Source organism: Mus caroli, chromosome 5 (genome assembly GCF_900094665.2).
Source record: "Mus caroli chromosome 5, CAROLI_EIJ_v1.1, whole genome shotgun sequence".
Classification (NCBI taxonomy): Eukaryota; Metazoa; Chordata; class Mammalia; order Rodentia; family Muridae; genus Mus; species Mus caroli.
Window position 1 is genome coordinate 110,895,760 of NC_034574.1, and position 23,660 is coordinate 110,919,419.

Consider the following 23,660-nt stretch of genomic DNA (forward strand, 5'->3'; position numbering starts at 1 on the left):
TCTCCCCTCGTCTCCCTCCCCCTTCCCCTTCCCCTCTTCTCCCTCTCTTCTTCTCCCTCCCACCTCCCTCCCGGTCCTCCCTTCCTCCTCCTCCTCCCTCCCCTCTTCCCCCTCCTCCTTCTCTCTCCCACTTCTCCCCCCTTCTCTCTTTCCCCCTCTCCCTCCCTCTTCTCTCCCATGTTCTCCTTCCCTCTTCTCCCCACTTCTCCCTTTCTTTCCTTTATTCTATGTAGACCAGGCTGACTTCCAACTTCCAATCCTCCTGCCTCACCCTTCTAAGTGCTAGGACCACAGACACACACCACCACACCTGGTTTGAAGAACCTTCAAAGCCGATGGGTCTATAAGCTTCCCCTTCCCCTCATAGACATGGGTGGGTTCCAGGCTCCAATACAAGGAGCCGTGGTGGCCACACCTGATAGCCCGTGACACCATGACTGTCACCTTGATAGGGGAGCTAACTAGAATGTGGAAATGGCATGCCATCTGTCAAGGTCCTCCTGCCAACCCTCTTGGAAGGAGCCACTGTGAAGAGACATGCCCCTCCCTTAGTGAACCCAACCCAACCCCACAGAGTTCTCATGTTAGGCCAGGAGTTCCATGGCATCTTATGGAAATTCTTTTGGCATCCATGATAATGAGGGGGCAGAGGTGCATGTTTAGAAGGGACATAGAGGCAGAATAGCCTTCCCTCTTGGAAGAAGAGTTCCAGGACCCCTAGCAGATACCAGAATCCATACATGCCCAAGTCCCTTACAGGAAAGGCCTGTGTTCATATAACACTTATATACATGGTTGCATTTACCTAGCACTTCTGTGAATCTTCCTGGATGCTTTAAAACCTCTCTAGATGGCTTACCCAATGTAATGTAAATGCTATAAATAGTTGCTATACTGTAGTGTTTAGGGATAGTAACAAGAAAAAAAAATGTCTGTACTGTTTGATAGAGACGAGATTACTTTTTCTTTTCATTGATTTCGTTCCTCTCAAATGCTCTGAAATGCAGAAGGTGTGGACATGGAGAGCCAAGGGCACAGTATAGTTAGAGCAAGGTGTGAGACCAGAATGTTTGCGTGTGCGTGCATACACACACGCACACGCGCACATGCACATGCACAAAAGCTGCGTGGCCTCGGACAGATTCCATAACCTCTCTGTGCATCCTTTTCCTCACCCGGAGTGATGACTGTGGTGAGGACTTAAGTGACTGGAGGAAGCCTCATCCTCGCTGTGCCTCCCCAGGTGTCATCAGTAATTGGAAGGATGAATCTCGCCTCCCACCCTGCACCATCTTCCAGGCCTTCAAGTACTACCTGGACATCACCACACCGCCCACGCCCCTGCAGCTGCAGCAGTTCGCCTCCCTGGCCACCAATGAGAAAGAGAAGCAGCGGCTGCTGGTCCTCAGCAAGGTGGGTAGGTCCTGGAGAGCCCTGCGAGGCCTGGGATTGGGGGCGCACAAAAAAATGCTTTTCCAACTGTTCACAGCAGGTGGCAGTCTTGAGCAAGGGGGCGTGTCCTCATTTGCATTTGGTCTTCACATCAGCCGCCCCACCCCCACTCCCACCCCGACCTGGGTCTATGGTCACCACCATACACGTCCCCATCGCTGTAGTAACTCTTACCACTTTCCTATGTGGTTTTTAGCTCTTATCCGTACCACCTTAACCAATGCATGAAAGAAAAGGGAGCAGAGACTCTCACAGCAGGTTCGCAGGCAGGGGGTTGCTTCCGGTGTGGTAACAAGGGTGTTTTTCTAGTGCAGAGTAGCTACTAAAAAAAAAAAAAAAAAAAAAAAAAAAAAAAAAAAAAAAAAAAAAAAAAAAAAAAATGACCGCTAGATGAAAGCCCTCTAATACTTAGATGAACCCATTAGCTTTACGACCCTTGCTTAGACCCCAAGTTGTTGAACGTGCCCGCCCCAAGTTGTTGCCCGGCCTTGCTCAGAACGGTATCTAGGGCTGGAGATGTGGCTCACTAAGTAGAGCTCTTGCGTAGCACACAGGAAGCCCTGGTTTGATCCCTGGTAACATAAACTAGACTTGGCGGTTCGTGCCTGTCATTCTAGAACTTAAGACTTGGAGGCAGGAGGATCGTGAGTTTGAGGGCATCTTCAACTACATAGAGAGTTCAACGACTTTAAAAAAAAAAAAAAAAAAAAAACAGGGTTGGCAAGGTGACTTGGAGTATAAAGGTACCCGCTGTCAATTCTGACAACCTGAGTTTAGTTCGGGACTCCAATGGATAGTGGAAGGACAACCTACTCTTGGAAATTGTCCTCTAACTTCTGTGCACATGTGTGTATACACACACACAAAAAAAATAATACACGAAGAATAAAAATATAGGAAGGATGTCGCTGCAGTTTTGAGCATCGGCTGCTCTTGCAGAGGACCTGAGGACCAACATTTTATTCCCAGTACCCACATGGCAGCTCACAACTCCAGTTCCAGGGAATCAGACTTCTTCCGACCTCTGGAATCACCAGGCACACGCATGGTATACATACATACATTCAAGCAAATCATTCAGACACATAAAATAAATCTAAATTTTAAAAACTTATGTAATTTAAAATAAAGACACTTACCTGCTCAGAGGGACCACCCAACACAGCCTTCTCCCCACCCCCGGGGGGGTGGGGGCATCTCCTTCCTAGGAAACAAGCCCCCAGTAGAAGCTGTACCTTTTGCTATCCAGGAAGAGGGACTGGGGGAGGAGCAAAGGAGAGGCTCATTAGCAAGTGCATATTATCAAGAAATGTGAAAGTAAACACCAGAAGCCAGCTGGGACTCTGAAGTGGGGAGCTAGAGACAGATGGTCTTGGGAGAGCGGGGGGCCGTCATTGCATCTGAAGCCTAGCGGGATTTTATAACATTTAGAATATGTATAATTTAGAAGAGAAACTTGTGATTAGCGTTGGTGGGGATGAGTATGAAGAAGGAACATTTTGCATAATATTCTTTGAGAGAGAGAGTTTCACATGAAGTCCGTTTCTTCCTGAAAGCACAAAGTCACCAGACAGGATAAATGAATGGAAATTTTTTTAAAGACTTATTTATTTATTTTATGTATATGAGTACACTGTAGCTGTACAAATGGTTGTGAGCCATCATGTGGTTGCTGAGAATTGAACTCAGGACCTCTGCTCACTCCGGCCCTGCTTGCTCTGGGCCAAAGATGTATTTATTATTATATGTAAGTCCACTGTAGCTGTCTTCAGACACACCAGAAGAGGGTGTCAGATCTTATTGCAGATGGTTGTGAACCACCATGTAGTTGCTGGGATTTGAACTCAGAACCTTCAGAAGACCACTTAACCACTGAGCCATCTCTCCAGCCCAGAATTTTTTTAAAGATTTATTTTACATATATGAGTACACTGTAGGGGTCTTGAGACACACCAGAAGGGGGCATAGGATCCCATTACAGATGGTTGTGAGCCACCATGTGGTTGCTGAGAATTGAACTCAGGACCTCTGGAAGAGCAGTCAGTGCTCTCAACTGCTGAGCCATCTCTCCAGCCTCTACAAATGGAATTTTTTAATTACTATTCTCAGAGACACCTGTGAGAGAGAAAATGGGCCAGGTGACAGAGGGGGCTGGGAGAAAATAGTCAGATTGCAAAACAAAGCTGACCCCAGAGAAGAAAAAGAAAGGGAGGGTTGGTCAGGTGAACATTTTCCAACTTCCGATGTGGTTTCTGAAAAATTTGCCAAGGCCCTTGGGGGATTCCTAGAGCCAAAGTCATGGTCCCTAGAAGGGATCACCTTGATATGTATCTCAAGCTTGCACATTCTGCAGGAATCTGTACCCAGCAATAGCATGGCTGCCTGCCAAACGCAGTTTCAGGTGGCGGTCACTGCCCGGAGGAAGTCAGTTTTAGGTGCATGTCCATTCAGAGTCCTACACTAAAGACTCTGGTCATGAAACCTCTGTTGTGATCTGAACGAGAAATGGAGGGCTGGAGAGTTGGTTCCATAGTTCAGAGAACTTGCTGCTCTTCCAGAGGACCTGAGTTTTGTACCCAGCACCCACATCAGACGGCTCACAACCCTCTGTTAACTCCAGCTCCAGGGGGATGGGATATTCTGGCCTCTGCTGGCTCCTACAGTCAAGTGCACATACTCAACTGGAGAAACATGCACACCTGTATGGAATTTAAAGCAATAAAGATAAATCTTTGAATGTGCAGTGTCCCCCCCCCCCAGACTCCTGCAGTTTGAACACTTGGTCCCCTATTTGAGGTCATGGCACTTTTTTTTTAAAGATTTATTTATTTATTTATTTATTTATTTATTTATTTTAGTACACTGTAGCTGTCTTCAGACACACCAGAAGAGGGCATCAGATCTTATTACAGATGGTCGTGAGACACCATGTGGTTGATGGGAATTGAACTCAGGACCTCTGGAAGAGTAGACAGTGCTCTTAACCACTGAGGCATCTCTCCAGCCCCTCATGGCACTTTTAATAGGCATGGCCTCCCTGGAAGAAGGAGGTATTAGGGCTGGGACTTGAGGTCTCATAACCCAGCCGCACATCCCTGTTCATTCCTGGTGTTCATGTGTGCGCTGGGATGGCTGTCTCACGTTCCTGCAGCCGCCTGTCCACCATGATTGCCTGTATCTCCTTGAAGTGTAAACTGAAAGCAACCCACTTTCCTTTATGTCACTTCTGGTCAGGGACTCAGCAAGCAAGAGAAGTCAGTAACACAGCCTCCGGCAACTGGGGGCCAGTGCAGCTCAGTCCTGGAAATAGAGACCTATAAAAACACCATTCTTAGGGCCTGGAGAGGTGACTCAGTGGTTAAGAGAGCTTGCTGTCCCTGCAAAGTCAGGAGTACACTTCTCAGCATCCCCATCAGGGGAGCCCTAACCATCTGTAATTCTAGCTCCAGAGACTCTGGCGCCCTCTTCTGGCCTCTGCAAGACATCACACACATAGACACAGATGACACTAGATACGGACACACATGTAGACACAGAGGCAAGACACACACACACACAGACATAATTTAAAGCAAACCTTTTAAAATTATAAAAACTATCTTTTCCTCACAGGTCACACAATGCATATGGCCATCAGGGATTGTTGTACTGGCTAAAGTTTACCCTCCCCAGCTCAGATGCAAAGCCTTGTCCTAGCTGACTGGGCCTCCAGGCCTCAGTGGCCTCATCTGAGAGATAGGATAATGATAGCCAGCTGCTGCTGCAGACTGAGTGTCTATGGCCCCTAGAGTTCTCACATCAAAATTAAACTCCCTCGGTTAGATTTGACGTGTCACTTATCAAGAGGGTGGCATTAAAGGGTAGGGACTGGGCTGGGAGTGCAGCTTAATGGTTAGAAGGTAGAGTATGCACAGGGCTGGATTTGATTACTAGGACTGGCACTGTAAGAGGGGACACAGAGAGGAAGGAAACAAAGAAGGAAAGGAAGAGAGAGAGAAAGAGAGGGGAAAGGAGAGAGGGTGGAAGGAAGGAAGGAGGGAGAAGGGAGGGAGGGGTGGGGCTTCTGCAAGGCAATTGAGTCAGGGGCTGCACCCTCATAGATCAGAACAACATTTTTATAAAAATTAGCCAGGAAAACTGCTTCCACCTTTTGCCATGTTAGAACAAGTAGCTGGTACCTGCACAGCAGATCCTCCCAAGACAGCAGATCTGCCTGCCCCCCCCCAGTCTCAAACCTCCAGAACCCGAATGATAGATTTCTCTTGAGCAGATTAGCCAGCCTTGGGTACTTCAGAATCTCCATGACCATCTTTGTGACCAAAGACCCACTAAGAGGCAACTTAAGGCAAGAAAGGATTTCTTGGGCTTACGGTTCACAGGGTACCATGGTCACAACAGGGAAGGCATGGCCACAGTCACGTGGGGAGGCAGTGGGGGAGGGGGGGTGGGCAGCTGGTCCCATTGCATCTGCAGTCAGGAAGCAGACAGTGAACAGAAAGACCGACTGGACTGTAATATTTGATGGCCCACCCCCAATAACTCACTTCCTCCAGCGAGGCTTCACTCAATAAAGATGCCACAACCCACCCCCCAAAAACAGCACTGCCCACCGAGAACAAAGTGTTCAATCACCTGAATGTATGGGGGAGAGCTCACACTTGAACCACAACTGCTAAAAACCCATCTGTTTCAAAGCCAGAGACGCAATGCCCCACTGTAGGTACCAAATATCCTCAGATCAGTTCTCCTCCTCTTCCTAAGCCCTCCTACAGGCCCCACCAGAAATCTGGGACCTGAACTCAAGGCCCCTCTCTGTTCTCTCTTGCCACAGGGGCTTCAGGAATATGAGGAGTGGAAATGGGGAAAGAACCCCACAATGGTGGAGGTGCTGGAGGAGTTCCCGTCCATCCAGATGCCGGCCACACTTCTCCTCACGCAGCTATCACTGCTACAACCTCGCTACTATTCCATCAGCTCCTCTCCAGACATGTACCCCGACGAGGTGCACCTCACCGTGGCCATTGTGTCCTACCACACTCGAGGTGTGCGTCTGAGGAAACTCTTGACTGGGAGACCATTGAGTCTGTATCCCCCCCCCCCCGCCCCCAGAGGTATCTGGAGGTCTCTCCCTACACTGCCTGTGGATCACATCTCAAATCTTGCAGGATGTTCCCAGCCAAGCCCTGGGAATAGAGCAAAGATACACAACAGGCTGTGTGTCTGTCCCCGTGGCTGAGCTAACCCTGAGTGCGGTTAGAAATAGACAAGGTGTGCGTTTGGGAGCCTGAATCCTGCTCCAATTTGATTGATCTTCTCAGACCTTGAGCGGCATGTAGATTAGGCCTCCTCCACCCTGTCCGACCTGCTGTGCAGCTCACAGGGGTATCTCACAGGCCTGGCTGGATCGAAATAGCATCACTTGGCATTAGCTGGGAGAGACTTAACAGAACAGGGGGAGTGGGGGGGGGGGGGCTGGAAAGAGAGGCGGTGCCTGACATAATGAGACGGACCCCTTGCTCATCCTTTTAGATGGAGAAGGACCGGTTCACCACGGAGTGTGCTCCTCCTGGCTCAACCGAATACAGGCTGACGATGTCGTCCCCTGCTTCGTGAGAGGGTGAGTGGCTGGTGAAGAGAGATGCTTGGTCATCTGCCACAAATGGGTTGATGCTATGCATCGGAGCATATGAGGGACCAGCCTGAAGGCTCTAGATAGATGCTAGATGATGCAGGAGCAACACCAATGACCCGCATCATTCTGCATTGTCAGGGAGACAAGATCAAGGGATACACAACCGCCAGCAGGGTATCCCAGCAATACATCCGTATAAAAGACCATGAAATGATGGTCCCATCCTACACAGACCCGTGAGCATCCTATCCATGAAGACATGACAACCCAAACGCCTTCAGACATCGTCAGATGCCTTCAAGGTGGAAAGGAGAGGGTGAAAGACATAACAGGCTGACCTTTTTTATTATTATTATTTTTCATTTTTATTCATCAGCGTGTGTGTGGTATATGAGTGTAGTCACAGACATGGAGTTCACAGGACAACCTCATGGGGTCAGTTCTCCCCTTCTGCCTTTACATAGATTCCGGGGAATTGAACTGGGGTCATCTGGTTTGCACAGCAGGTGTTCCACCCACTGAGCCATCCTCTGGCTTCTGCTTCTGCCTTTCACTCCAGTCTCTCAGAGATGGAGGTGTGGTTCCCCCATTTTAAGGATGATCCTGAGCTGGGACCTTCACCCCATATACAATGGAAGCCCTGCTCCAACACTGACTTGGTCCGCCACTCTCTTCTCCTGTTGAGGGCAGAGTGTTGGTCGGTCCACCTGCTGTCCAGCAGTGGAGTCCATCAGTCTCATGGAGCTGGTTTTCAAACCAGAGTCCTGAGCCCAGCCTGACCACATAGCCCAGGAACCAACATGTTAACAGCCCTGGGCAGCTCACCTAGGCACAGGTATCTTTAAACCCCTGATTACAGACCTCATGACCTGGGCTGGGGAGATGGCTCAGCGGTTAAGGGCACTGAACGCTCTTCCGAATGTCATGAGTTCAAATCCCAAAAACCACATGGTGGCTCACAACCACCCATAGTGAGATCTGACGCCCTCTTCTGGAGTGTCGGATACTTATATATATAAACTAGAGAGTTGAAATCAGGGGACTAGGGCGGGCGATGGCTCAGTGGGTCAAGTACCTATTGGGTAAATGTAAGGATTGAGTTCGAATCCCTGACACCCATTTAAGAGCCAGGCAGGATGATACAGGCTTGTAACTCCAGTGTGTAGCCCCAGTGTTTGGTTGGGGAGACGGAGATGGATAGACCCACAGAACTTAGTGGCAGCTAGCCAAGGTAAAATCAATGAGCTCCTGGTTTAGTGGAAAACCTTGGCTCGGAAATAAAGTGGAAAAAACGATAGAAAGGCATTCAGTGTTGACCTCTGACCTCCGCATACACACCTACACACATATACATACATATGTACATACATACATACGTATATATATGAAATGTTATATATATATATATGTATATGTGTGTATATATGTGAATGTATATATGTATATATGTGTGTGTATGTATATGTATATATATGAACATTTGTAAGTTAAAATTCAGTCCAAGGTAATTTTACTCCCTCTGCCACCTTGGGGACATTTGACATCTTGGGGACAAAGACATCTTGGATTGTCATGACTGTGGAGTTAGCCCTGACATCAAGCTGGTAGGAGCTCACAGAACCACTTGAACTCCTACAGTGCACACAGTAGCTCCCCCCCCCCAACAAAAGAGCCCCGATCCCCAGAGCCAGAACACATGGAAAGTCCAGGTTAGCTCAAGCTCATTGTCTGTGGGACTTAGCTTGATGAGAAGCGGTGGGGAACAGAGAAAGAGCCAAACCCCAACAACCTTACTTTTTAAATCCCTCTAATCTGTGAGTTCTTACTCTAAAGGGGGCCCTGGGTTAACCCTGGGTCCCATCACAGGGGTTGGAGCAGCGCACAGCAAAGCCTCTGTTTTCTTCTTTGCCCAGTGCCCCTAGCTTCCACCTGCCTCGAAACCCCCAGGTGCCTTGCATCCTGGTTGGCCCAGGCACTGGCATCGCTCCCTTCCGAAGTTTTTGGCAACAGCGACAATTTGACATCCAACACAAAGGTACCAACGAAACGATCCAGGGGCCACTGACCTGACCCTTGACCCAGAGAACGATGGAGGGCCCCTGCTCCACCTCACTGCCTGGGGAGGGGAGGGGTGAGGAGGGACTGCCATACCGATGTGGCCACAGGTGCCCGAACAGCCCACTCAAACAGACCTGCTACACAGCCTGTCCCAGGGGCCCGACATCTCATCCTCAGAGGACATGTCTTTGACTTAAGAGTTGGTCCTAAAAGCCCAATATTCCACCAAGGATAGGTGTGCATCCTTATCAAATGGATTTGTGTGTGTGTGAGAGACTGCCTCGTGATGGTCACAAGAATTAGGTCTTGCTGTGTGAGATGAAGTGCAGGTTTGGGAGAAAAAGAGAACTGATTCCCAGTTGTAGACTCAGCAAACAAGGAGTCCAACAGGACAAGATAGAAGGACAGTATGGACACAGATTTAAACCTAGACCAGGTGTGCTGGCACACGTCTTTAACCCCAAGACCCAGAGACAGCTGGATATCCTCGGGCCAGCCTGGTCTACTCAGTTCTAGGTCAGCAAGAATTGAGATAGATAGACAGATAGACAGACAGATGAGAGATAGATAGATGATAGGTAGATGATAGATAAAGAATACATAGATATATGATGGATAGATGATCGATGTTAGCTCTGTGTCCCACACTGAGCTGTGTTTCTGATAGAACAGTGACCCCAAGAGGTGGTTGTGGGCATGACCATTGGCCCACACACCAAATCTGATTCCCCAACAGCACATCAAACAACTGAAATAAAATACAGTCTGTATTAAGTGGAGAGGTAACTGACAGCTCGAAGGAAGATGTATAGAACTTCTAGAGAACACTATTTTACGTGAGGTTTTCATGCCCAGGGCAACCCTGGGATCCCTATTTCACTTGCATCCTGAGGAAGCTAGTGCTTCCATTCTCATGGGGAAACTGAAGTTCTGAGAGGGAGCTGACGTGCTCAGGGTCACACAGGGCTGGGACTCAGACGCAGACCGACCATCAGGTTCCAGTCTGGGCTCTGGGCATTTTCCAATAGCAGGCTGCTAAGGAGTCTTGCATAGGAATGGAGTGAGACCAGGCAAGGAATGTCTAGGGACTGCCCCGTTCCCCACGGGCCGTGCTTGTCTGTGTGTGTAGATGCAAACGTATGGAGGCACCTGTGTGCTTAACCCCCTGCCCCATGTATGCAAGCTTTCCTCGGCACGTCATATCCTGTGGTCCCAGTACCCCCAGCTCCTGTAGCTAAACCACTGCCCACTTGGGCATCAGAGCCATCTGTGTTATGGGTCTTCCCGGTCCCCAGGAATGAATCCGTGCCCCATGGTTCTGGTCTTTGGATGTCGACAATCCAAGATAGATCATATCTACAGAGAGGAGACCCTGCAGGCCAAAAACAAGGGCGTCTTCAGAGAGCTGTACACTGCCTACTCCCGGGAACCCGACAGGCCAAAGGTAACCTGGCCCACACTGGGATGCCCTCAAGTGTGCAAGCATGAGTATGCCTGTGAATGTCACATCATACACACACACACACACACACACACACACATACCATGATGGCCAGTTTTGTTGTCTACTTGAAACAATCTAGAATCACCCAGGGAGAGGGGCTCAAGGGGGATTGTCTAGACTTAACATGGGGTTAACCGAGGTGGGAAGGCTCAGTCTGAATGTACGAAGCACCATTCCATGGCCGGGATCCTGGACTGAATGAAAGGCAGGAGAGAGCTGAGCACTGAGTATTGTGTATCCATTCCTCTCTACCCGAGACTAACTGCTTCAAGTTCCTGCCACTAGGGCGTCCCCATAATGATGCATCTGAACTCAAAACCAACCCTGTCTCCCTGAGTTGGCGTTCATCATGACAGAATGGAAACTAAGACACCCCACTTCTGTGTGTGTTACCCCTACCCCCCAAATCTGCTCTGTGCTCAGAAAGCCTAGTGGGGGGCTGAGTCCCTTGAAAATATTTAACAGCTACATAATATGATCTTGCTATGTGTAGCCCAGGCTGGCATAGACCCACTCTTTAGCTTAACCCAGTCTAGAATTTGTAATCCTTCTACCTCTACCTCCTAAATAATTAGAGGTGAATTATATACTTTAACACAGTATGTAATATGTTGTGTATATTTCCAACAACAACAAAAAAACCTTTTAAATAGAGCCTAGGTGAGCATGATAGCCCACCCCAGTTCTTGAGAGGCTAAAGCAGAAAAAGTTTTGAGTTCAAAGCCACCCTGAGCTACCCAGTAATACTAGTTTCAAAAAAATTAATGAGCTAAAATGTAAAAAGAAGCTTAAAATATATTTATTTGACAGTCCACAAGAGGCAACACCAATCAGAATGAACATGGGCTATGGAACTGGTATTCTAACTGCTGGGCTTGGGGGGCACTTTGGAGATCCCAGAGACCAGGCTAGGACCTATGTGGTGGGAGAAGAACAGTCAGGGGATGTGGACAGGGGCTGTTTGGCACCCCGGGGGTGGCGGTCACCAGCAGAAATTACCAGCTGAATGGCAGCCATACATAGGAGTTGTTTCTGGCCCATTAAACAAGCACTGCAGTGGACCACCTCTGTGCTCAGCTCCCCAGCAAGCTTCTAGCTAGCCTGCCCCTCACTTCCATCCTTGCTGGGATAGCTAGCTTATTGAGGCGGTGGGCGGGGCGGGGAGGCCGGAAACTCCTTAGCCCATCCATGGCTTTCTGCCCTGAGCTTCTCTGACCCAATCGCGACTACCACCCCTCCGGGGTAAGGAGAAGGTAGCTAAGGCCCTTGCATTTCGGTTACTTGCCTCATGGCCCGGACAAAATACTTGATGAAAGCTACTTAAATAAGGAAGGTTTTTCTTGGGACCCACGGTTAGGGAGTACAATCTACGGCCTGTCATGGTGAGGAGGGCGTGGCAGCAGGAACCTGAACCAGATGGTCACATTTGCAGCTTCGGTTTGTGAGCAGAGAGAGAGAGAGAGGAATGCTGGTACTCAGCTTGAATTCTCCTTTTATACAGTCAAGAACTATAAAATAATGCCACCCATTTTTTAGACTGGGCTTAACTACCCTCATTAACTCGGTCTAGAGACTCCCTCATGGACACACCCCAAATTTTGTCTCCTAGATGACTCGAGGTTTTATCAAGTTGATAGTCATACATTCTGGAGTGCTCCCAATGAAGGTTATCTAGGGAGCACTCCCCCAGATCTCTCTCGCAGATCCCCAGAGGGTCCTCGCAGCCAAGCTCCAGCTGCCCAAGGCTGGAATCAGCCCATTCACACATGATGGTGGTTTGGACCCATTTCCCTGAGCTTAGCTCACAAAACAGTTCCCTACCCACAAGCCCCTGCACCATACTTCCTTGTGAATGGAGCACAGAAGCCCTACCCACAAGCCCTTGCTTCCTGGTGGGTGGAGCCAGAAGCCTCTCAGAGGGGCCACAGCTCACCATCCTCTGTTTCTGCAGAAATATGTACAGGACGTGCTGCAGGAACAGCTGGCCGAGTCTGTGTACCGCGCCCTGAAGGAGCAAGGAGGCCACATTTATGTCTGTGGGGACGTTACCATGGCCGCCGATGTCCTCAAAGCCATCCAGCGCATCATGACCCAGCAGGGGAAACTCTCGGAGGAGGATGCTGGTGTGTTCATCAGCAGGCTGAGGGTGAGTGACAGCTGGCAACCAGCATCCAGAAGTTTCCTCTCTTCCAACCTGTGCCGTAACTCGGGGAGTTCCATCTGACCTTATAACTGGGGTTGCACCTAGCCACGATCGAGAGACAGAGACGGACAGGAAGGCAGGCATGCAGATACACACAGTCAATATAGTTATAGGTTCTAGTATGAAAATGGCACTGGGCCTGTGGGGAGTTTTATGGATGCAGTCCTAACTCAGTGCTTCCTGCACCCCTGTGCAATTGATTTCATATGGTTGGCACTTCATGAAAAGGCTCACCCACCATGTGGTGGTGCACACCTTTAATCCCAGCTCTCTGGAGGCAGAGGCAGGTGGATCACTGTTGAATTCAAGGCCAGCCTGGTCTACAGAGTGGGCTTCAAGACAACGTTATGAAACAGAGAAACCCTGTCTTGCCCCCAAAAAATACAAAAAACAAAAAACAAAAAACAAAAACAAACAAAAAAGTCTCATCCAAAGAGGGCAGATGGAACTGAACTGAATACCGCTATGCTTGCTCTCTAAACAGTGCACCTGACGTGGGGTGTGACTGCCCTGAAGGAAATGCCTTTTCTTACTCTGCTCAAAGGCTAGTAGGTTAGCAGCCATGATAGTTTCCCTAACAGTGTCCTAACTATTGTGACAGATCACCTCCCCCGATAGAAACTGAATCCCAGAGGCAGTCCCATCCCACTGTGATTTCTTAAATGAACAATGATCAATGTTCAGTGGGGGAGGGGCATGAATATGTCGTGGTGCACCTGTGGAAGTCAGGGGACACCTGGCAGAGTGTTCTCTTCTATCGTGTGGGTCCTAGGGATCTAACTCATGTCATCAGGCTTGGTGGCAAGCCCCTTCACCAGCTGAACCATCTCAGTGACCCCAGTTAGTAGGCAAACATTTTTCTAGACACTCTTCTCTAAGCCCAGTGAGGGGAAACAGATTTCTGCTAGAAGTTGGCCGGGGGCTGTAGAGAGGGCTCGGCAGGAAAGATACTTGTGGTGCAAGCATGAAGACCAGAGTTCAAATCCCCAGCACTTACATAAATGCCAGATGGGCATGACAGCCTGCCTGTGCTCCTGGCACACAGAGGCAGAGGCAGGGCTTGCCCGGAGCAAGCTGACCAGTGAGACTAGCTGAATCATGAGCTCTGGGCTCAGGTGAGAGACCCTGCCTCAGTACATAAAATGAAGAGGTCAAGAAAGACACCCAGTGTCATCCTCTGGCCTCCATAATGCACGCACACGCGCACGCACGCGCACGCACACGCACGCACACGCACACACACGTGTGTACGGACATGGATACAAACACATTCACAGGAGGGGAGGAAAAAGGTAAAGAGGGATGCTGTGTGGTCTGCCACACCCTTGGTGTCTTTGACACAGTCCCCTGAGAACAGTTATATAGCTTCCCAGGATCTTTGCAGAAAAGGACAGAGAAATCTCCCCCCACGGGAAGTGAACCACCCTTCTCCAGATGTGGACCTTGCTGCAGGAACCAGGCACTAGAACTGAATACATTGTGTGCCTGGATGCGGAGCAGGGTACTAGAACTGAGTATCCCATTGGTCCTACTAGCCAAGCCAAGCTCCTGGCCACTGCCCTCACTGGGAATATGATGACTCTCTCCTTCCAACCACCAAACATCACTCTTAAATAATAATATTCTTTCCCCCCCCTTTCCCTTTCTCCCTCTTGCTCTGGCCCAAATAATAATATTCTTAACTGACCAACCCACCCCTCACATCTGCCAAGGGGCCTCCCATCACTTCTGAATCTGTCCCACCACTGCCCCCCCCCCCGCGCCCCATGCTGGAGACAAAACCGAGAGTCTTGTGCACGCAGAGGAAGTAATGTACCACAGACTACATCCCCAGCCCCACAGACATCTTCCTTTTCTCTCCATCTGCTGGTACCAGTCAGCTGGAATATTTCATACGTAATTCGGGCTTGCTGGTGTAAAGGTCTGAAAATCGCTGAAGGAAGACCCCCTAGACTTAGCATGCATGCAGAGGCAGAGAGCGTTTTATTCTGTAGAAATAACCAGTGTGTGTGTGTGGGGGGGGTCAACCATTTTTCAAAATGGCGACCCCAATCAAAGGCACATCGGCCTTCTTACAGGGAACTGGGGGAACTCTCTAGAAGTTCTAGAAGATTTGGTAATCTCTACCGTGATTGGCAGGGGCCAAAGCAGTGACATCGGTAGAACTTTGGCTACTATGTTAGTCCCTCTGTATTTAGAAAGGGGGTTAGGTAATCGAAAATTTTATTGGTGGGTGCTGGGGAGGTCACGGGGGTCGGCTTCTGATTAGCTTGTGCCAGGTGGTCAGTGGTTCGCATTCCTATGTCGGGAGGAGATAGGACTGTCCAGCACAGGTGGCCCATCCTGAGATAAGATATCTTCCCATTCTTGTGCTTATCCCCAGGCTGTTCTTGGGAAGGGGGTTTTATGACCTTCCTTCTGGATTTTATGGTCTGTTCCCAGAGCAGCTGGCGTCTTATGGCCTGGTTCCTGGGACTTAGGGTCTGTTCCTGGAGCTGGTGCCTTACGGCCACCTTTTCCAAAGCAAGCCTGGTCCTTACATGAAGGTAAACGGAGTTTATGTTGTCCTTTTTTTTTTTTTTGCAGGGATCCGAACTTTTCAGGGGTGAGTTGGAAAGAGGAGAGGCAGAATTAAAGCTCCCTTCGGGCCTCCTTGATCCTTCTATGCTCAGAATCCTCAAGGCGGCCTCCCTTTTTCCAAATACTCACCCCATAGATTCTTTGTCACCTAGGCACAAAAGGGCGGAGCACTGCTCACCACAGCCTTAGTGACCACAGGTACCCCAGGACCTTGAGCTTAGCCTTTGTTTTGTCTAGGTGTGTGCTCTCCCGTGTATCCCATGTCTATCCCTCTCCAAGCCCTTCCCTGCCATCTGATCCATGCCCTGTCTGTTTCTGCCCATAGGATGACAACCGGTACCACGAGGACATCTTTGGAGTCACCCTCAGAACGTATGAAGTGACCAACCGCCTTAGATCTGAGTCCATCGCCTTCATTGAAGAGAGCAAAAAAGACACAGATGAGTAAGTCACATCCAGGCCTGGGGGAGGGGCTACAGCTGGCGGGCAGGAATCACCAGACCAAAATGGCAATGGGTGGGCATGTCCCAGACCAAAATGTGGCTGCGATCCTGTTGCTACCTGGGCAGAAGGTTGCCCATTTGAGGCCAGCTGGAGCTACGCATGGAGCCCTCCTCTCAATAAAACAAAAGAAAGGGGTGCACGTGCCCAGGTGTCTCCAGTCCTGTGAGCCATTCAGGACTCCAAGGATCCAGATGGTGATAGTCCCTGCTCTGGACACCTGTCTAGGGCGCCCCCTTGTGGAAGGTTGGTTTCTGCCTACAAACACTGCAACTCTTGATGCTCCCCCTACCCCTACCCCAGAAGTCACAGGGGACATTCTCATGGATGCAATTAAAACAGATAGTGTCTTGACAGTTTGACTCAGCCTTTAGGAATTGCTGGAAGCAGCCTGAAGCAGTGGTGTGGAGTCTCATTCTTTAAACCTTCCCTACCGGGGTGCAGCAAGAAAACCAGTGTGTTAATGCCCACCCCCATCCCCTGCCCCTTGCCCCCCCCCCGCCCCCGTCTTTCCCCTTCAAGCAGGTGGGACTCGACTCTCGCTTTCCCAGTGAGAGTGGCTGTTACTGTCTCCACTCTATCCATTTAAGCTTACATTATTGCTGCGCCGTGTGCATCCACGGGTGTGCATGTGTGTGCTTGGTGCCTGGAGAGTTAGGGGGAGTTGTGAACCGCCTCACCTAGGTGCTAGGAACCGAACTCAGATTCTCTGGCAGAGCAGCAAGTACTGGTCTGAACTTGCTTTACTTCTGTCTCCCAAGTGTTAGGATTACAATGCACCCCCACTGTCACACCCTGACCCCCGAAGAAAGCTAAGGAACCTGGTTTCCACGCCACTCACTAACGCCTTCTCTTGTCCAGCAGGGTTTTCAGCTCCTAACTGGATCCTCCCGCCCCATGGGATGTGGGGTGGCTGCCCCGAGTGCCCACGCGAGGGCGGCCGCAAGTTGACTAAACGGGGACACACACGGCTGAACCTTCCCCACGGGACCCCGAGTGGCCCCACCCTGCCTCTCGTCCTGTTGCTATGTCCTGGTCCTTCTTCCCTCTCTGGGCTTCTCTCAACCCCAACCCTGGGTTTTCTCCTAGACTCCTGGGCTGCGATGCATCACCCTTGTGACCCTGCAGTGGCTCTTACAAAACCACATCCTCCCCACCCGCTTGCTGCCAAGGGCGGGTTGCGGTGCATGAAACCGCTGGGTCATGGCTGTCACTCCTGTTGGGGGTCTGAAGGTGGCTGGCACTGGGCCTCAGGTCACCCTGAGCCAGTCCCTTGGCCACTTCAGCCCTTTTCCATCCTCTTTTTATGATGGTGTGTGTGAGAGAGGGGGCGGGGTGAGAAATTCTCTGTCCTTTTGTCTACACATGCGTGCTGACCTTACCTGTGAGTCCACCACCTTCGTGAAGGATGCTCCGAGCCATGAAACATGGTCCTAGATATCGTTAATCCCACCCACGTCCACCATGACAGGCCTGTGTCCTCCTCCCTGAAACACAGCAGGCCCCCTTACTAATCACAGGCACATGTGGAGAGGAAGGGGTCCCTGTGGAGGACCCAACCACAGAATCTGAGGTGTTCAGAGTCTGACCCTCTTGGCAGAGGTCTGTCTGGGAAATTTAACCAGACAGTGGATCGGCCAAGCCCCTCCCCATTCTCACCAACCCCAGCTGGGACCACAGGATGTTGAACTGTCTTCCCCAGGCCCAGCAGCCATGCCGCGCCAAGAAGCATGCTGGGTGTAAGGTCTTTGCCATCAAGGGTATTTGGGTAACATTTCAAAGTTTGTCCTCATTAAATGGATGGGTGGGCCTTTTTAGTGCTTTGGAGCCTTGGTAGATGTCAGGGAGGAATAGGGTAGCTGCTTTTCATTCCTCCTGCTTGACAATAATTCCCTTCCCCCAAAATGAGCAGTATAGGCAAGAAAATTCTAGCCTTGACCAGTGGACCCTCAGAGCTAACCCTCTCTGAGGCATTGTGGTGGTCCCTTATCTGATTAAACAAATAAATAATGAATAAATAAAAGTTATATCAGACAGTACTGACAGACAATAAAGAAACCCCCCAGGGTGCCCAGGCTCAAGTCCCATGTTCTGTGCTCCTGTTTGGTTTGGGGAGGCAGGAAAAACCAAAACACAACACAACCATTTCCTCTATGTCCTAAGCTGGGACCTGCTGTCCTAATGCTAAGGACAAGGACAGTCAAACAGAAAATGCTGAAGACTTTACAGCTGTGGGGTCCAAAACCCCAAGGGCTCCGATCCCACCCCCATTCTTTCTCGGTTTTTGTCTCTCTTTCTTCCTTTCCTTTCTATTTCCCCCAGGGTCTCCTGTTACCCAGGCTGACTTCCAACCCACAACCTTTCATTTCTAACCCTACCTCATCACATCCAGTTTATGATTTTGCCAGAGGCTCAAAGCCAGAACCTCCTGCATGTTGGACAAGCACTCTACCAACTGAGCTACATCCCCAGCCTTCAGTCCCCACCCCCCGAGTCCAGAGACAGGTCTCATGTGGCACTGGACAACCCTGCCATCACTAGCATGTGAACCTGGTCCTAGTTGGAATCTCACCCAGCCTACCTTAGTACTAGTGTTTCCTACTTGATCTCCCATGCCTGTGGAGACTAAGCCCCCACTACCCCAGAGCTATCTTCTGTAGCCCAAAGGCAAGGCAGTTGACCTCCTACTGACTTCCAACCCAATCCAGGGACATTCTTCTCAACCCTTCAAGCCTCTGGTGACACTTAAGATGTAGCTGATTCCTCTCATCTGAACTGCTGTGTCCAACCTCCATTGAAGAGCCTTTTCTCCCTCCCTCTCCCTCTGCAAGCCAAGCTGCATGCACCCGTGCATGAGTGGTTCTTGCACCCCTGAATAAGGAATGCTTCCTCTGTGACAGGCTCCTCCCTACCCCCGGATATCCCGGTGCTGCCAGTAGCGAGTGGACAGATGGGAGTGCCGTGTCATTTGCCAGAGTACAAAGACACGATTACATAATCAGGTTCAAGAGGGACTTCTGCTTATCAGTGCTAGGGATGGGACCCAGGACCTCGCCCACGCAAGGCTGAGCTATGTCCCCAACCCCCAAGACAGAATATTTTAAAAACACATTTGAACTCTTGACACTTCCAGCTCCCTCAGCTCCTGGCTAGAAGGCTTGAGATCAGTTGGATACCCTTCTCTCCTTTTCCAAAAACGCCCCTAAGTAGCTTATCCACCAAAAAAAAAAAAAAAAAAAAAACAAAACCGAAGCAAGGTGGTCGTCTGGGGTGAGTCGATACTGCCCTCTGCTGGTTGTTTTTAGTTCAAGCCCACAGCCAGCAACAAGCAACAAAGTATGTCTTAGAATAGGACTGGTTTGTTTGCCTCACCTTCTCTGAGGTTGATAGTAGCTCCCAACCCATTTCACAAGAGGAGGTTTGGCCATTACGCTCTCAGCTATTCCTGCAACCACAGTCCCCAAGAAGTTCAGCCCATGGGAGAGGAGAGCTTCCCTACATATCCTCAGAGAAATCAGGTGACTTTTTCCCGGAGGTGGGGGTGGGGGGTGTTTAGGTCCCACTATGATGCAAGCAGCCATGACCCACATTCTGTTGCTGCCTCGTTTATGCAGAAGGTTTGATTCCAGATCGTACCTGAGCAAGACAATGCTCCAAGCCAAGCTCTGATAAACTTCCATCTTCCATGGCTGGTAGACCGCACCATCCCAGAATCACTAGCTTGAGGTAGAGGAGGGGAGGGCAGAGTCATGGATTCTTAGGCTAAGTCGGCAAGACCTGGTACCGGGTCTGTGGTAGAGAGTAAAGACCAAGAGTAGAGTGATCCCAGCCCTGGGAGAAGGAAGTTGGGTCAGGCCTCAGTACAAAGGGAAAACACTGAATTGGCCCCAAAACACAGGAGCAAGCGTGTGGATTTCCCTGACAGAGCCCCTGTTCATGATGTCATGATGCAGAGTCTCTCTCTCTCTCTCTCTCTCTCTCTCTCTCTCTCTCTCTCTCTCTCCCTCCCTCCCTCCCTCCCTCTCCCCCTCCCCCCTCTCTCTCACATGAACACACACACACAGAGCCTTTCACTGGAAGCCATGGGCTTCCAGGTTAAGTTCAGCCAAGGGACCCAATGCAGACGTCCTTTGTGGACAGGGTTCAGCCTTGGGAGGTCCAGGCCAGGCTGACTGGCTCACTCTCTTTCTCATTCACTGCCAGACTCCACATAGAGGGAGAGGCACCCAAAAGGAGAAGTTGGCCATGCCATGCATGTCTCAAGTATGAGGACCCAGGGACCCCAGGGAATCTCTTTTCTATTTACAAGTCTGACACCTTAATCCCCACTGCCAAAATGCTCTGAAATCTAAAACGTGTTGAGCACCAACAGGATCCCACAAGTAAAAACTTTAGTTCGTCTACAAAAGTATAAGAATATGTAGACTAGACATGAAGCTCAAAGGTAGAGCTCTTCTAGCATGCATACGAGGCCTGGGTCCCATATCCCCAGCAGAGCAAACCAATTGCCTCTGTGTAAGGTGTATATGTGAAACCTAAATGAATTTCATGATTAGAGGTGGCTCCCACCTGCCAAATAATCCCGTCACAAATATGCAAATACTGCAAATTCAAAAATAATTCCGAAATTATTCTGAAACACTTCTTGTCACAAGAACTTCAGCAAAGTACAGTCAACCTATCAGAGAGACAAGGGTGATACCCCGGTGAGTGTGTCTCAGCTGTGTTTATGAATGTGTTTGGTTCAGACATATCTGAGTGGTTCTGGATAACTGGGCATCTCTAACCCAGGGCAATCAGTAAGAACTAATAAGCTGTGTCTCCCAGACGAGTCAGGATGGGAACTGACCTCTAGGGGACTCTAGTCGGGAGCCCACTAACCTGGGCCATCATGTTTAGAGCTGAAGGAGTCTCCATAGCCCAGGCTGTCCTGGGTATTGCAGGATGCTGATTGAACAGCATCTGTGACCTTTCCTGCTCCATGCCACTAGCAACCCTCCTGCCATGTGTGGCAGCCACGAAGGTCATCAGAATAGAGTGCTCCCTGGGAAGGCAGGCAGGACCCTTCAACCATTGGACCAAGAAGTCATTGCTTGTGGGTCTCAGGGGCCATCAAACTGTCTACCTGATGCTGTGAGGGTTCTGCTTAGAGATCTGGAGGAGGGCAGCGGAGCCTGCCTCGGTTCAGTGGTTGTTTTTCTTACCTGCTTCAAACCGAGATCTGAAAGCTTTGTGGAAGATGATCAAGCAAAGCTCCCAAGCCAGAGGGTGGCAGAGGGTGGCTACGTGGTTTTTAGATAGACCCTCCCAGGTGCCCTCTCTTGAGCTGGGTCTGAGGTTATCCCTGTCCCTGTGCCCCCTCTGTGCCCCAAGCTTTGTCTCCCCACTCTTGCTGTTGTGTTGTCCTTGTGACTGTATGGCTGACCCAGTCCAGGCTTGCTGTTAAGTCCCAAGTCCGTCATGGGGTCAAGTTACACCCAGAGGCGTTTTCACTGTGGGGTTCCAGGGAGGCTGGGGAGAATGGGCAGAGCCCGGGGTTCCATCTCACCACCTATAAGCTGTCAGAAACTCGGATGCCCCTCCACCCACCTCTGGCATCTCTATGCTGCTAATCTCTGCCACATGTCCCGTGTGCTCCAGTGCCCGCCACCGCCCCTCCACGCCCTCCGTGAGGTTGTCCAGGCTGTGTTCTCTCGCATGCTTCTCTTCTATATAACCCTCATCTTCTCATTTTATGGGATTCAACACAAAGTCTACTTATGCTTCTTTGCATTATGGTTAAACGATTAAAAAAAAATGGACTCACTCTGCCTGCCGGCTGGTGTCTTTTATTCTACTCGGTCGGAATGTCACACATCCCCTTAACCACAGTTCTGGGCTGGGTATCCAGGAAACTCGCACTGAGACTAGAGGAAGCAGATAAGGTGTACTGTTAGATAGAGTCTCAGGTCCTGATTTGGAGAGACTGGGTTTTATCTTTTAGTCCCTCTTGGGCCACTGTACTCTTTAGCCAAATGGTCATGAAGGACACTCCTGGGTGCTGGCAGGATAGAGGGACTGTCTCCAGTCCCCATGTACAGCCACCCTCCTCCATACTACTTCTCCCAGTCAAAGACACAGCCACTGAAGGGGCCCCACCACTCAGCCCTTCCGCCCTGAAGACCCCAGAGCTCAAACCTAAATGGTTTCAGGCCCAGCTCCACAAGAGACTTCAGAAACCCCTATAAGGAGGCTGGAGAGATGGCCCAGTGGTTAAGAGCACTAAGTACGTTGGCAGAAGACTCAAGTTCAGTTCCCAGCACCTACATAGCAGCTCATAGCCACCTACAACTCCAGTTCCAGAGCATTTAGTGCCCTCTTCTGACCTCCACAGGCACCAGGCATGCGTGTGGTGGATAGACATACGCAGGCAAAGCATTCATATGCATATAATATTTTATATGCATATAATATGTTTAATTATTATGCATATAATTTTTTTAGTGCAAAGCCCCTACTAGTGCCTGATGGAGAGGCACTTAGATGCCATGACGACACGGTTACTATAAAGGGATGGATGTGTGTCATGGGGCAGGGAGAATAAGTCTTCACACGCTCTTCTCCATACATCCCCGAAGGCAGTCACACCAATTTCCTGCACTCCACAGCACCAAGTGACATAGTTCCATAGGTAAAGTCCTTGCTAAATCTGATGATCAACCCCTGGGGCCCATATGGGAAGGAGAGAACTGACTCCAGAAAGGTGTTCTTTGGCCTTCACATGAACACTATAGCATGCGTGTGTGCGCGCACACACACACAGTATTCCTAACTCCTTAGTCCTGTCCCTGAACCTCCCATTCAAGATCCAGTGCAAGATGAAGGTCAGATATGCAGCAGGAGCCAGACAAGACCACTCATCCCCTGTCCTTTGCTGGGCCACAGAAGGTATTAGCCAATTAGCCCAGTGGCTAATGGTGATGAGAAGCCAGTCTTCACAGGGTGCTTTGGTGTGTACCTACAGTCATGCATCACTTAAGGACAGGATACATCCTGGCATATCACTCTTCACTCTCTCTAATTCAGAGCTTGGAAAACTGAGCTTGTACAATGTCAACCATAGTAGACGACAGAGCTGGGGGCTAGAATCAGCCTGTCCAGCCTCAGAACCTACATTCTAATCCACCATGTTGGTTATTTGCTGAGACACCTGATCTTGGTTCGAATCCCAGCTCCTCCACTTCCTAATTGTGTAACTTTGGGTAAGTGAGTCAACCTCTCTGTGTCTTTATTTCTTCATCATAAAATAGGTTGGTTTTAGGTTGTTGGATTATGATAGGATTAAAGGAGTTCTCGTGTGCAATACATGGATGGGAAGGAACAGGAAGGGATGGAGTGGAACAGGAAGAGATGGAACAGGAAGGGAAGGGATAGGATGGAACAGAAAGGGATGGGATGGATGGGACAGGAAGGGAAGGGAAGGGAACTGGAAAGGAAAGGAATGGATAGGATGGAACAGGAAGGGATGGGATGGATGGGACAGGAAGGGAAGGAAAGGGAACAGGAAGGGAAAGGAAGGGATAGGATGGAACAGGAAGGGATGGGATGAACAGGAAGGGAAGAGATGGGATGGAACAGGAAGGGATGGAGTAGAACAGGAAGAGATGGAACAGGAAGGGAAGGGATGCAATGGAACAGGAAGGGAAGGGATGCAATGGAACAGGAAGGGAAGGGAAGGGAAGGGAAGGGAA

The 23,660-nt window shown here is 49.9% G+C and overlaps 1 protein-coding gene across 4 annotated transcripts in view; it reads left to right on the forward strand.

Moving 5' to 3' along the window:
- Nos1 (nitric oxide synthase 1) overlaps nt 1–19,491 on the forward strand; it is a 175,253-nt gene extending 155,762 nt beyond the window's left edge. For 3 of the 4 annotated variants that reach the window (XM_029478000.1, XM_029478001.1, XM_029477999.1), the window contains 8 exons: nt 1,244–1,413; nt 6,284–6,494; nt 6,982–7,069; nt 8,998–9,119; nt 10,438–10,586; nt 12,598–12,792; nt 15,755–15,873; nt 16,792–19,491. In XM_029478000.1, the coding sequence (XP_029333860.1) occupies nt 1,244–1,413; nt 6,284–6,494; nt 6,982–7,069; nt 8,998–9,119; nt 10,438–10,586; nt 12,598–12,792; nt 15,755–15,873; nt 16,792–16,810 (1,073 nt within the window). In that variant the 3' untranslated portion in view covers nt 16,811–19,491. The remainder of the gene's footprint in view (nt 1–1,243; nt 1,414–6,283; nt 6,495–6,981; nt 7,070–8,997; nt 9,120–10,437; nt 10,587–12,597; nt 12,793–15,754; nt 15,874–16,791) is intronic. The other variant, XM_021162640.2, reaches the window with a different exon arrangement.
- Nucleotides 19,492–23,660: the final 4,169 nt, after the last annotated feature.